The 14,035-nt window shown below is 40.0% G+C and overlaps 1 protein-coding gene and 1 pseudogene across 2 annotated transcripts in view; one reads left to right on the top strand and one right to left on the bottom strand.

The window, feature by feature from the left end:
• Window positions 1-14,035, top strand: part of PRKN (parkin RBR E3 ubiquitin protein ligase) — a 1,360,680-nt gene that overhangs the window by 654,813 nt on the left and 691,832 nt on the right. For both annotated transcript variants that reach the window (XM_040448602.1, XM_040448601.1), the window contains exon 5: window positions 6,310-6,393. In XM_040448602.1, coding sequence (XP_040304536.1) covers window positions 6,310-6,393 — 84 coding nt within the window. The remainder of the gene's footprint in view (window positions 1-6,309; window positions 6,394-14,035) is intronic.
• LOC121013073 (cytochrome c-like) lies at window positions 12,490-12,951 on the bottom strand (annotated as a pseudogene).

The raw sequence follows: 14,035 nt of genomic DNA on the forward strand, positions 1-14,035 counted from the left end.
AGAGAGAGAGAGAGAGAGAGAGAGAGAGAGACTGAAGCAGGCTCCAGGCTCTGAGCTGCCAGCATAGCTCAAACCCATGAACCGCGAGAGCATGACCTGAGCTGAAGTAGAACATTTAACCAACTAAGCCACCCAGGCGCCCCTGAGTGTAGCAGTTTTAAGGACAGTTTTGCTGTCCTAGTATTATATTACAAGTATAATTCTCAAAATTATTTTAACCCCTTAAGTTTAATTATATGACTTAAATGTGTGTGGCCCCAATCAAGAGGATATACTAAATGTAACACATTTGATAACTTGAAATAATCAGTAAAAGTACAGTTTAAGTAAAAGTACTGTTAAAATAATCCTTTATTTTATATTATTTTTTATTTTTTTTAATTTATATCCAAATTAGTTAGCATATAGTGGAACAATGATTTCAGGAGTAGATTAAATAATCCTTTTTAAAAACTGGAAACACCAAGACTTTGTAGTAACATTTTGGTGAAACAGGATTTGCAATTTAAAAAAAAAATTTTTTTTAACATCTATGTATTTTTGAGAGAGAGAGAGAGACAGAGCGCAAGTAGGGAAGGGGCAGAGAGAGAGGAAGACACAGAATCTGAAGCAGGCCCCAGGCTCTGCACTGACAGGCTGACAGCAGCGGGCCTGATGTGGGGCTTGAACCCACAAACCGTGAGATCATGACCTGAACCGAAGTCATATGCTTACCCGACTGAGCCACCCAAGCACCCCCAGACTTGCAACATTTTTAGACAGCAGTGTATATGCCCACCTATGTAAAGCAGACTATAGAATTTATTTAGATAATTCAGGGGGGTGGAAAACAACCTCTTTTGCTTTAACAGCTCATCTGGATCTGGGTCGGAGTGATATTTGGATAAGAATTAGCCAATGAAATACTTCAATTTTCCACTTGATTAGACATGCAAGACATAGCAAAAATGACTTGTAGATTAGTCCTACAATTTTTAAAAGTAAATTTTCAGACTCATAATTTACAGATTTAAACACTTGCTTTTCATGCCATTGAGTCCTTTTTTTTTTTCTGAATTTCTGATTTACTTGCACCATATAGATGTGTTTAAATACTATTCCACTTTATGATTTTCTGTTGGTGGTGATATTATCAGGGAAAATCCCCAAACGTCATCTCTGGTTGCAGTTTTCCACTCGTTCACCAATTCCAACAACGTGAGTCCCTGCATCATAACAACACCCGTGGATTCCACAGGCCAGTGGCTCCAAGGTTTGAATTGAAGTAATTTCTCACTTGAGACCCGGGATGCAGCTGCTGCTACAAACTAGTGAGATTCTATGGTGGTCAAAATGCTGTTGCAATGTTTTGTTTTGTTTTTTTTAAGTGCTTTTCAGTATGAACTTGGAAAACTGTATTTATCCCAGGTCAACGATTGGCAAGCGTTCTCCATAAAGGACCAGAATAGTAGGGATTTTAGGTTTTGCAAGCCACTTCCTCTGTGTTGAAACAACTCAGTTCTGCCCTTGCAGTACATAGACAACAGGCACATGAGCGACCATGGCCGTGCTCCAATCAAGTTCACGTGCAGACACGGAATCCTGAATATCACTTACTCTTCATGTGCCATGAAACACTCTTCTTTTTGCGCTTTTTAGCCATTTAAAAATCTAAAACCATTGTTTTTTCTGTGTAAAAACAAACCCTAGGCTGGAGTCAGTCAGCAGACCACAGATTGTTCCCCCTTGCTATAGATGCTCAGATAATTTATGTATTGTCTTGATTGTGTAATCAATATTGAGCTAAAAAAAAGGAGGAAGTTTTATAAAAAGCAGCCAAATGATCCTTTATTAAGACATGTATTTCACCACTGTTGTGACATTTTTTTCAGATATCTTTCTCCCATTCTTTACATTGGAGAGATTAAATACATTTTGGGGGGAATTCTCTCCCTGACATGGCTGCCGTGTGATATGCAGTCCCTTTTAAATCTTGTAGCCTGGAGACCTTTTTACCCCCGTATAAAAACCATTAATAATAAATGCTTTAACCATGCATCTGTTAAAACACAGTATGCAAGGATGAACCAATTAACATTTTATATTTCCTAAGACTCGAAAGCGGCAACATTGAATCTGCTTTGTAATGGCATAAATTCACTGGCACACTTGTTTCTATTTTCGGGATGGGTACAGCAATAGCGTTCAATACCGATGCTGTGAGGAGTGTGGCTCAGCTAACACATTGATTTCATTATGCTGAATTCCCATAGTCATCGGAATTCTATTGGCTTTATTACTTATGTTATCTGGTTATGGTTTGAGATCAAGAAGAATATTGTGAATGGGCTTTCTATAATCTCCTCGTACAAAACAAGGACTTATCAGATAAAGTAGTATCTTATAAGGTAATTATAGGAATTGTTACATAAATGTTTTCATTGCTTCTTGGACTTTGAAATATTAAGGCATGAAAAATAAATATCTGTGTGATGCACAGTTTCATTTCATCCTAGACTTTGCGGCAGGGAATCCTACTCTGGGCAGTGAAATGAATGCAAATGGGCCCTAACCCCTATGTTACTCCTCTGTCCCCAGACTGTGCCCATGTTAGCTTTATCTCTTACCATTGCATGTGCTTTAAGTAGGTCAGTGCTTCCTGAACCAGCCTCGAAAGGCTATTGATAGAGCAAGGAAGCAATGTCTCCATGTTTAGTTAATGGTTATCCACGATGAAATGGATTTCCTTTGCAACCAGGGACTTTTCCAAGCCTCAAGTATGCCTCAGTTCATTGTCGGTCTCCACCAGCCACAGCGTGTGATCAGTGCTTCCCGCGGCTGTCCCGCCAGAGACTGCCATGTTCTAAGGATGAGTGGCTACTGTCCCGGATGGAAGAGACACAAGACACTGTTTTTGTTAGAAGTGGTCAGGAATGTTGGAGAGTTAAAAGGGGAAAGCCATGAGACCTTCACAATTATTTCATTATACCCTGCCTCACTTCAAAAGGATTTGACAAGTCTGCAACAATACGTTGAGGCTAAAAACAAGAAAAACCAAATAAGATGAGGAAAGAGGTCAAGAAAAATCAATTGAGAAAAATAATATGAAAGCAAAGGTAAAATTAGTAAACCTAATATTTATTATAAGTTATGTAAAGTTTCCAGAGCTGGGCCACAGATTTGACTCTCTAAAGTTTTCCTAGTCCTCTAAAATTGAAAGAAACCACCTGAGTGACTCAGTCGGTTAAGCATCCGACTCTTGATCTTAGATCAGGTCATGATCTCACAGTTTGTGGAATTGGGCCCTGCATCTGACAGTGCAGAGTCCGATTAGAATTCTCTCTCTCCCTCTCTGTCTGCCCCTCTCCTGTTTGCACTCTATCTCTCAAAATAAATAAATAAGCATTAGAAAAAAATGAGAAAAACCTGATTCCCAGTATCCATGGAGTATCCTACAGAGAAACGGATTAACAAACAAACATAACCTCCAAGATGGGTCCTCGGCCAAGGATTGAAATACGACGTGGGAGACTGTATCCCCGCCATGCTGGTCTGTGCTGAATTTCTCATGTGAAGTTGGAAAAGCAAGGCTGATAAATGTGATCCAGTTCTTGGTGTCAGTTCTTTATCCTTCTTTTACTCTGATACGTGTGTCATTTTGGCCAAATGAATATATGGCTATGTTTAGAAATCAAACATACAGATGGCCTCACGATAAAAAAGCAACATCTTGTAGGGTGAGGATATTAATCCCCTCCTTCGCCTTCTCTCTCAGCTCCACCTTTGCCATCCAACTCGTAACCTTTATGCCTTTACTTTTACATTGCCCAAGCTGCATGGCATGTATGTTTGGTTACATAACCGTGATTTCAATCATCTGCCCAATCTCAGTAGTATGAATGTAAGGTTGAAAGTCTAGGGAATGTTTACATCACCATGACTACAATGGATTTGAAATGCATGCATTACACTTAGAGGTACAGAGGAAATGAAATTGCTTATTCCCCATAACGGATGTGATCTTCATCATGAACCCTGACCCTTCCATGGAGGTGTATGTTCTTGATTAATCAATGTCATTGTGTCGTGGGTCCCTAAGATGGCTTTGCCTGTCTAGGTTCGGTGAATCGCTGGAAGGGCTTACAGGACTCGGTGTATCGTCCTACACACGAGTAAGGTTCATCCTGCCAACAGGATGCAAAGTAGCAGATGGAAAAGACATGCGGCGTGAAGTCTGGAGGAAACCACAGGCAAGTTTCCAAGAGCCCTTTCCCAGCAGAGCCGCACAGGACGTGCTCGTTTACCCAGCACCCAGGCTTTACTGGAGGCTGGTCACTGTATACCCCTCCCTAGCACAATTCCAGACTCCCAGGGGGTAAGGGGTTCAGCACAAACCAGGTTGTTCCTACAGACAGTTTTCATGCTGCAAACCCTCTGTGTAACTAAGCGAATGGGAACACTCCCCAAGTGCAAATTCCCAAGTGGCATCCCAGGGCCACCGTGGAAGCAGTCTCCCTAAGGACGGCAAGCCTCCGGCTTTTCTGCAGTCGCTTACAACCTTGCGGTTGAAGCAGTGGCTTTTGGTGTAATGACCTATGAATCCAGATCATAGCTCCTTTTGATGTTTGGCTCAAATGGCCTCTGTTGAAGTTTGGCTTAGTATCTTTAAGGTAGATGCTCAATGTCCAAGATTCCCTCTGCCCTCCCCTGTTTTTCTCTAAATTATGTGGGTGCACGTGTAAGTGCGTGGGTCTGTGTGTGTATGGTGTGCCTGTGCGTGGTCTGTGGTGGTGTTGTGTGTGTGTGTACACGTGAGTGGGTGCGGGTGTGTGGTACCCATGTGTTAGAGCGTCTGATGTGTGTGCACGTGCGTGTGTGTGCTTGGTGCACCTGTGTGTGCGTACGTGTGCTGGTGCAGGGGGAGGGGAAGCGAGCGCTCCCGGAGACGCAGGAATGGCTGAGATCCTCGCGTGCTTTCCGAGTTTGCACTGGTTTGTGCGGCATCATGGCCAGGAGGCTTCTTGGTCTGGCTCGTGGGACAAGGTGGTCCTGGTGCTGACTGGTGGTGACCAGTTTCACTGCTCACATAAACCTCTGGCGGGTCCCAATGTCTTTGGGAGTAAAATCACCACGGCGGCCATCCCTTGACCTTAACCTTTCTCCACCTGGCCGGGCACAGGCCCTATAACACGCCTGCTGGAAGCGCTGTCATCACCACAGCTGGTGACACCACCCTTCTGTCCTCCTCCTTCTCTGCCGTGTCTACAGAGACACCACCCATCTGTCCCGAGGCTCTTACCCAGAGCCGTACGTTGGATGAGGCCAAGGCTGGGCCTCTCCCTGCCTTCCCTCAAGCTGTCTGACATTCCCCTGAACTCTTAGACCTTCTAGCACACGTGTAAATTCGGCAAATCTGCGTGTCCCCAAATCACTCCTCACCATTCTCCCACTTACTTGACAATTCAGTTAGGTAGAGAATTTTAGGTTGAAAACTCTTTCCTCTGATCTTTAAAGGTATTTGTACTACTTAAAATTTCTATTTTGATTTTTGTTTCTAGTTAGGGGATCTGACCTTTCTCTCTAGAAGATTTTAGGATCTTCCATTTATGAAAATTCTCACTTTCCCACTGTTGGCTGCTCCAGGCGTCACTCTGTTGTGGCCCATGCCTTCTTCTTGAGCCTTCAGACTTGCTGTGGTCCCACAGGGCACAGAGGCCCCTCCTCTGCTGCAGCCTGTTGCAGATTTCCAGAAACGCATGGAAATTTCTTCTCAATCAATACTCTGTCTTCTGTTCTCCTTGGTATTATGGGTTTACACCAAGCTAGTTTTTAAATGTAGTTTTTGTGGTGCCTCAGGAGAGAGTGGGGGAAATGTGTCCGCTCAGCCTGCCAGCTGTGACAGGTGGCCCTTCCCGGTATGCCGCCACGTGGTCCACGACTGCCCCCGAAGAATCCTTTTGAATGTAATTGCGTAGATGTTTTCATGTAAAAGTCATCATTTGACATTGCAGTGAACTTAAGAAAAGTAGTTAAGTTTTCAAACCATTGAATTAACCACAGTGGGGAGACGATTACGTGTGAATGTACCACATGTTTGGATCAATATGCTAAACATCATCTTAGTGTATTTAAGAAAATAGTTTTGATCCACCAGATCCCCCAAAAGGATCTTGAGAACTGCCAGGTTCTGTGGATTACATTTCAAAAATCATTGGATGACATATTACTATTCATTATCATTTTATAGTAGAAATAGATTTTAGAAAACATACTAGGGAGTACCTTTGTGTTACAGTTCATGCACCAAGTACATGTTTGTTTTTCTCAAAGGGTCCATCTTGCTGGGACGATGTCTTAATCCCAAACCGGATGACTGGTGAATGTCAAACTGCAAGCTGTCCTGGGACTACAGCCGTAAGTACCCAGTCAAGTCCATTTCTTTTTTTTTTTTTTTTTCATTATGACATCTTCAGGGTTTAGTAGGAAATGAGAATAGAGACAAGAATGCTGACTTTTCTTCCATATAATAGTATCCAGCAAAAGTGTTCTCTGATTCAAAACTTTTATAATAGTCACCCAAAATTCTACCTTTTTCATTGCTTTCCAGTGTCATTTTCCCAGAGGCTTAACCACTTTAGGTGACTATGTTGAAATATGTCAATTTAAACTTCTTAAAAAGTGATATTCATGGAATATGAAGAAGAGCCACTTCAGAGCCTAGAAAAAGAAAATAACAAAGATATATAGTTAATCTTTGTGCCGATCCTGTGATATTTTATATTTATATTCCCACATCATTCAAAATGGCTTTCTTTCTTCATCTCTACCTTTCCTTTTCTGACACAGCGGGCTACTAGAAAATCTAGTATGGATGAACAGCTATACAACTGAATTACCATCTTCTGTTCTCTGCAATCCCTTTTCTCTGTGCAAACCTGGGGCATATCTTTATGTTTCGCATAGAAGAGGTATTTCTTGAAAGAGACTCTGAGTCCTGAAGTGATTTTCTAAATAATTTTATATCCCAAACAAGTTGGTAATTTGTGTATTGTTTTACTTTTTGCCTCAAAAATTCCTGGATCTATCATAATCTGATTTTATATTATCTCCTGAGCTGTAAATACCGTTACGGTACCAACACAAATGTCAATGTTAGTTCACAAACTGTCACAGACAGCTGGCGGTTGGTATCTCCTCTAAGGAATAAAGTCTGTCAGTGGCAACAGGTATGATGTTGGAGCTACAGCTATTAGGCGCGTCTTCTCTCTCCGATTTGCAGGGTGATTGCAAAGTACTGAGGTAGCAGTGAGCAGCCCAAGCAATCACTCTCCATCAAACAGGGCCGAGGACCATGAACAGATTTTTATTAATGCAAATCCTGAAGAAAAATAATGACTTGTGTGTCACTCGCAGGTATTGAGGCATAATACACTCTTGTAAGTTTACTACTGGGATGAAGTTAGAGTGTATATATTTATGGAGCAGAATTCTTAAATATAATGAGATATACATACATGCATACAAATGCAATGTGTGTATAATACATTAAAAAAATAATTAAAAATTAAAAATAATACATTAAAAAAAATAATTAAAACAAATCCATGAAGCGAGGGAGCATTGCTCAAAAACTGCCAACAGTGCCTCTCAGGTCCCCTTGGCCACCCTGTGAGTTCCGTGCCTAACCTAGTAACAGGCAGGGGAGACACAGGGGCCACCTTCTTTGACAATGTGGGTGGCGGATGTACATCCCAGCAGAGCCAGGATGGAGAGGAGGCTTCTGTTGTGGGCTCTGGGCGTCAAAGAGCTCTGCCCAGGGAGGACAGGGAATGTAACACAGCCCCTGCAGGCTTGCATGCAGATGGCTCTCATAGTCCCTCCCCACTGCGACTCTGGTGCCTAGAGTTGAATTATGACTGAAGGCTTTCTTGCAAAGGCTGTTCTCCTAAGGTTCCACCCAGGTGTGAACACATTTCTCCAGAGCAAGGGCACAGGTATGCTGAGGGGTTCCCACATTCCCATGGTCAAAGACCTTCTCCGGTGTGAACTACCAAGTGTATCTCCTCTGCTGGAAGCATGCCACATTGACTGCACTCATAAATCCCTACCAGCATGTCACCTTCTGGTCACCGGTGCCACAGAAGCTGCAGAAGAAGGCTTTCCCACTCTGAGGTCTTTCTACAATGAGGACTTCGGGAAAGAGGTGGGAGCTTTGGATCTCTTAGGCTCATTGCAGTCAGACACCTCTCTGTGCTTAAAACTTTCGGTGCCAAACAAGGAGGGCATTTGGAATGAAGGCTTCCTCACTGGTGTTGCACATGGAAGACTTTTCCTTGCTGCGTGGTTTCTGAGGACACCTCACACTCCTGATTGTGTGGGGTTGTGTTCCTGTGAATTGTCAGGTGGTAATTAAGAGCTGCTTACCTTGGAAGGCCTTTCTAAACACCTTGAATTTGAAGGTTCAAGGCTGGGTCTCATATGGCTAGACCAAGTCAAGTCCTTGCTGGCCAGCACCCAGGCCTCCTCCCCACACCTCTGTTGTGGGACCATGTGGGGTTGGAGACGTCAAGTCCCAGTGGGAACAAGCAAAATTATGCAGGGCACACACCATAGATGCCCCAGGGCCCTTGTCCAAGAGCCTCTCTTCTCCCAGGACAGGCACACAACCACACCCTCAAAGGTCATTGGTCCTGGCCAATTTCAGCATCTCCGTGGCCATCATTGGAGCCTTGGTCTGGGGGCCTCCTTGGAAGCTGCCCCATGTAACGTCATGGGAAGCAGTGTCTGGCCCAGTGATCTGCTCAGACCAGAGCTTTTCGGCATCAAATCCTTTAGACTGAAAACACGTTTGAATTGCCTAGGAAAATCATCCAGGGGATTGAAGTAAAATACAGATGTCAAATTAGTTTTAAAAAATAAAAAGAAGAGGGTAGAGTAGAGGGAAGTAGGACAAATAAGAAGTGTATACGTGTACATACACACACACACACACACACACACACACAATAATAGAATAAAACCATATACAACAGTGACAAAACAAAATGTAAATGTGCTAACAAAAGTTTAAAAGACAAAGATTCTAATACTGGATTAAAAGAACGTCCAGCTTTATGCAAGACACAAGATATATACCTAAAACATGAGAACAAAAGCACTGAACGTTAAAGAATGGACAATGACATACCAGGCAAACATTAACCAAAAGGCAGCTTTTGAAACCATTTTAATTGCATATAAAATCAGTTTTGGGGGAAACAGCATTATTAAAATTTTTCATTTTTCTTTTTTTTTAAGTTTTTATTTTAATTTCAGTTAGTTAACATACAGTGTTATATTACTTTCAGGTGCACACCATAGCGATTCAACACCTCTGTACAACGCCCAGGGCTCATCACCACAAGCACACTCCTTAATCCCCATCACCTATCTCCCCCCATCCCCCACCAGCTCCCCCTGTTAACCATCAGTTTGTCCTCTGTAGTTAAGAGTCTGTTTTTTTAATTTCTCTCACTCTCTCACTCTCTCGATCTCTCTCTCTCTTTTCCCTTTGCTCCTTAGTTTTGCTTCTTAATTTCCACATATGAGTTAAATCCTACAGTATTTGTCTTTCTCTATGACTTAGGTAGTTTAGCATTATACTCGGTAGATCCATCTATGTCCTTGAAAATGGCAAGATTTCATTTTTTGTGGCTGAATAATATTTTATTGTATATCTATGCCACATCTTTTTAATCTATTTATCAGTGAACACTTGGGCTGCTTCCGTATGTTGGCTACTATAAATAATGCTGCTATAAATATAGGGGTGCATATAATTTTTTGAATTAGTGTTTTGTATTTTTTGGGTAAATACCCAGTAATAGAATAACTCGATGTAATGGTAATACTATTTTTTAACTTTTTGAGGAACCTCCATTCTGTTTTCCACAGTGGCTGCACCAGTTGGCATTCCCACCAACAGTGCGTGAGGGTTCTTTTTTTCTCCACATCCTCACCAACCCTTGTTGTTTCTTGTGTTGTTGATTTTAGCCATTCTGATAGGTGTGAGGTGATAGATCATTGTGGTTTTGATTTGCATTTCCCTGATGGTAAGCGATGATGATGAACATCGTTTCTTGTGTCTGTTGGCCATCTGGATGTCTTCTTTGAAGAAATGGCTGCCCAAGTCTTCTTCCCAGTTTTTAAATGGATTAATTGTTTTTTGAGTGTTAAGTTGTATAAGTCCTTCATATATTTTGGATACTAAGCCTTTATCAGCTATGTCATTTGCAAATATTTTTCTCCCATTCTGTAGGTTGCCTTTTGGTGTTGATTGTTTCCTTCGCTATGCAGAAGCTGTTTATTTTTATGTAGTCCCAATAGTTTATTTTTGCTTTTGTTTCTGTTGCCTCAGGAGACATATCTAGAAAAAAGCTTCTATAGCTGATATCAAAGAGGTTACTGCCTGTGTTCTCTTCTAGGATTTTTATGGTGTCAAGTCTCACATTTAGGTCCTTAATCCATTTTGAGTTTATTTTTGTGTGTGGTGTAAGAAAGCGGTCCAGTTTATTTCTTTCGCATGTTGATGTCCCATTTTCCCAGTACCATTTGTTGAAGAGACTGTCTTTTTCCCATTGGATATTCCTTCCTGCTTTGTTTTGATCACTACAGCTTTGTAATATACCTTGAAGCCTGGAATTGTGACGCTTCTAGCTTTGCTTTTCTTTTTCAAGATTGTTTTGGCTATTTAGTATATTTTGTGGTTCCATATAGATTTTAGAATTGTTTGCTCTAGTTCTGTGAAAAATGCTGTTGGTATTTTGACAGGGATTACATTAAATGTATAGATGCTTTGGGTAGTAAAAACAATTTAATAATAATTATTTTTCTAATCCATGAGCAGGGACTACATTTTCATTTCTTTGTGTCATCTTCAATTCCCTTCATCAATGTTTTATAGCTTTCAGAGTACAAGTCTTCCACATCTAATCTTTGGTTAGATTTATTCCTAGGTATCTTATTATTTTTGGTGAAATTGTAAATGGGATTGTTTTTTTTTTAATTTCTCTTTCTGCTGCTTCATTATTGGTGTATAGAAATGCAATAGATTTCTGTACATTGATTTGTATCTTGCAACTTTCCTGAATTTGTGTATCAATTCTAGTAGTTTTTTGGTGGAGTCTTCTAAGTTTACTATGTATAGTATCATGTCATCTGCAAATAGGGAAAGTTTTACTTCTTCCTTATTGATTTGGATGCCTTTTATTTCTTTTTATTGTCTGATTGCTGTGGCTAGGACTTCCAATAGTATACTGAATAACAGTAGTGAGAGTGAACATCCTTTTCTTGTTCCTGATTAGGCAAAAGCTCTCTGTTTTTCCCCACTGAGGATCCTCTATCTGAGTTTGGTAGGATTTTGCCTCACAGAATGAATTTGGAACTTTTCCTTCCTTTTCTGTTTCTTGGGAATAGTTTGAGAAGAATCGGTGTTAACCCTTCTTTAAATGTTTTATAGAATTCACCTGTAATGCCATCTGGTCATGGACTTTTATTTGTTAGAAATTTTTTGATTACTGATTCAATTTCTTTGCTGATTTTTGGTCTGTTCAAATTTCCTATTTCTTTCTGGTTTAGTTTTGGTAGTTTATATATTTCTAGGAATGTATCCATTTCTTCTAGGGATCCTTCTAGGTTTATGAATTTGTTGGCATATAGTTTTCATGATATTCTCTGATAATTGTTTGTATTTCCATGGTGTTGGTTATTATTTCCCCTCTCTCATTTGTGATTTTATTTATTTTTGTCCTTTCTCTTTTATTCTTGAGGAGTCTGGTTAGAAGTTTATCAATGTTATTGATTTTTTTCAAAGAATTCACTCCTGGTTTCACTGATCTGTTCTATTATTATTTTAGTAAAACCATCTGTTAAATCCATCTGTTCTAGTGTATCATTTGAAGCCATTGTTTCTTTGTTGATTTGCTGTATAGATGATCTGTCCATTGAGTGGGTGTGACAGTCCCCAACTACTATTGTGTTGTTACTAATTAGCTCCTTTATGTTTGTTATTAACCGTTTTATCAATGTTGGGTGCACAAGTATTTACAATTGTCATATCTTCTTGTTGGATTTTCCCCTTTATATTTTTTGAGAAGTGTTAATATTCTGTATTTAATATCATGCATAAACCACCCCAACATGCCTTTCATTAAGCAAAAGGCAACATTTTAAATGCAAGGAATTTTAATTCAATTGGCAGAGTTAAGACTAAAAGGAGAAAGGAGACATTGTCAGCTTATCTTTAGCCCTTGCCTTTAATAGGCTAACAAACACAACTTGAAACACAGCTGAGCCTTGCTGTTCTGATAGAGTGAAACTTCACCCTCAGTATTTAAATATATTAATATAACCAATTATATAAATCTATAAAACCAATCTCCTGTAAGCTTAGAGATGGCATTTACCAGCTCTGTGAAAAGCTGAACACTGCCAATCACATATTCGTTTAACCACGAGCCAATCTTATTTAAATCAGGACTGTCCAAAAGAAATATTCTATCAGCCATTAGTGATCTGAATTCAGGTGTACGAGATCAATTTAAATATGGTACACATATAAAAAAGTCATGAGACATTTTTGTTTTGTAATAAATAAAGCAATGGCCAACTATTACTCCTTAGTAGCTTTTTTAAGAAAAGCTATCAAGTCTGCTCTTTCCCCTGCCTTCTTAATGCCGGCAAAGATCATTTTTGTTCTTGGGATATACTTCTTGGGATTCTCCAAATACTCCATCAGTGTCTCCTCTCCCCAGGAGATGCCTTTGTTCTTGTTGGTATCCGTGTAAGAAAATCCAGGGGCTTGACCTGTCTCTTGCCCAGATAAACCATGGATATTTGGCCCAGCTTGTGATTGCCTCCATTTTCCATGGTATGACACCGGGCACACTTCTGAACAAAAATCTTCTTGCCTTTTTCAACATAACCCATGTTTAAATTGCTCTTTGGTCATGCATGAAACAAAGGTGCCTGCTCACAATCCAGATGTCCCACTCTCTCTGGATTTCCCCCTTTACTATTATATAGGGTCCTTCTTTGTCTGTTGTTAGAGTTTTTGTTTTAAAGTCTTTTTTGTCCAATATATATATTGCTACTCCAGCTTTCTTTTGCAATTCATTTGCACGATAGATGGTTTCTCCACTTCCTCACTTTTAATCTGATGATGTCTTTAGGTCTGAAATGAGTCTCTTTGTAAGGAGCATATGCATGGCTCTTGTTGGGTTTTTTGTTTTTACTTTTTTGTTGTTTGTTGTTTTTGTTTGTTTGTTTGCTTAATCCACTGTCTCCTTATGTCCTTTGATTGGAGCATTTAGTCCATTTACATTCAAAGTAATTACTGATAGATATGTTATGTATTGCCATTTTATTACTTGTTTTGTGGTCGTTTCTGAACATTTCCTCTGATTCTTGTATTTCCTTCATGTTTTGCTGATTTTCTTTAGTGATATATTTGGATTTCCTTCTTTATACTTTGCATATTTGTTAGTGGTTTTTGATATATGGTTACCATTAGGTTTGTGTTTGGCATCTTCTACATATAGCAATCTATATTAAGTTGATGGTCATTTAAGTTTGAACCTATTCTTTGCTCCTCTCCTCCCACATTCTATGAGTATTTCTTTTGTGAGTTCCTTGACTGATTTCTTACAGAAATATTCATTTTTGCTGATTTTGTGTTTTCTACCTTGATATTGTCACTTTTGGTCCATCCTTTCCACTCAAAGAGTCCCCTTTAATATGTCTCACTGGGCTGATTTAGTTGTCATGAATTCCTTTAGTTTTTGTTTATCTGGGAAACTCTTTATCTCTCCTTTTATTCTGAATGATAGCCTTCCTGGATACAGTATTCTTGGGTGCAGATTTTTCCCATTCAGCACCCCAGGTACATCCTGCCCTTCCTTCTGCTTGCCAAGTTTCTGTTGAAAAATCTCCTACTACATTTATGGGTTTTCCCTTGTAAGTTACTGACATCTTTTGTCTTATATCTTTTAATTTTTTTTCTTTATTATAATGTTTTGCC

Source organism: Herpailurus yagouaroundi, unplaced genomic scaffold (genome assembly GCF_014898765.1).
Source record: "Herpailurus yagouaroundi ecotype Mexico unplaced genomic scaffold, PumYag 198, whole genome shotgun sequence".
In the NCBI taxonomy this organism is placed as follows: domain Eukaryota; kingdom Metazoa; phylum Chordata; class Mammalia; order Carnivora; family Felidae; genus Herpailurus; species Herpailurus yagouaroundi.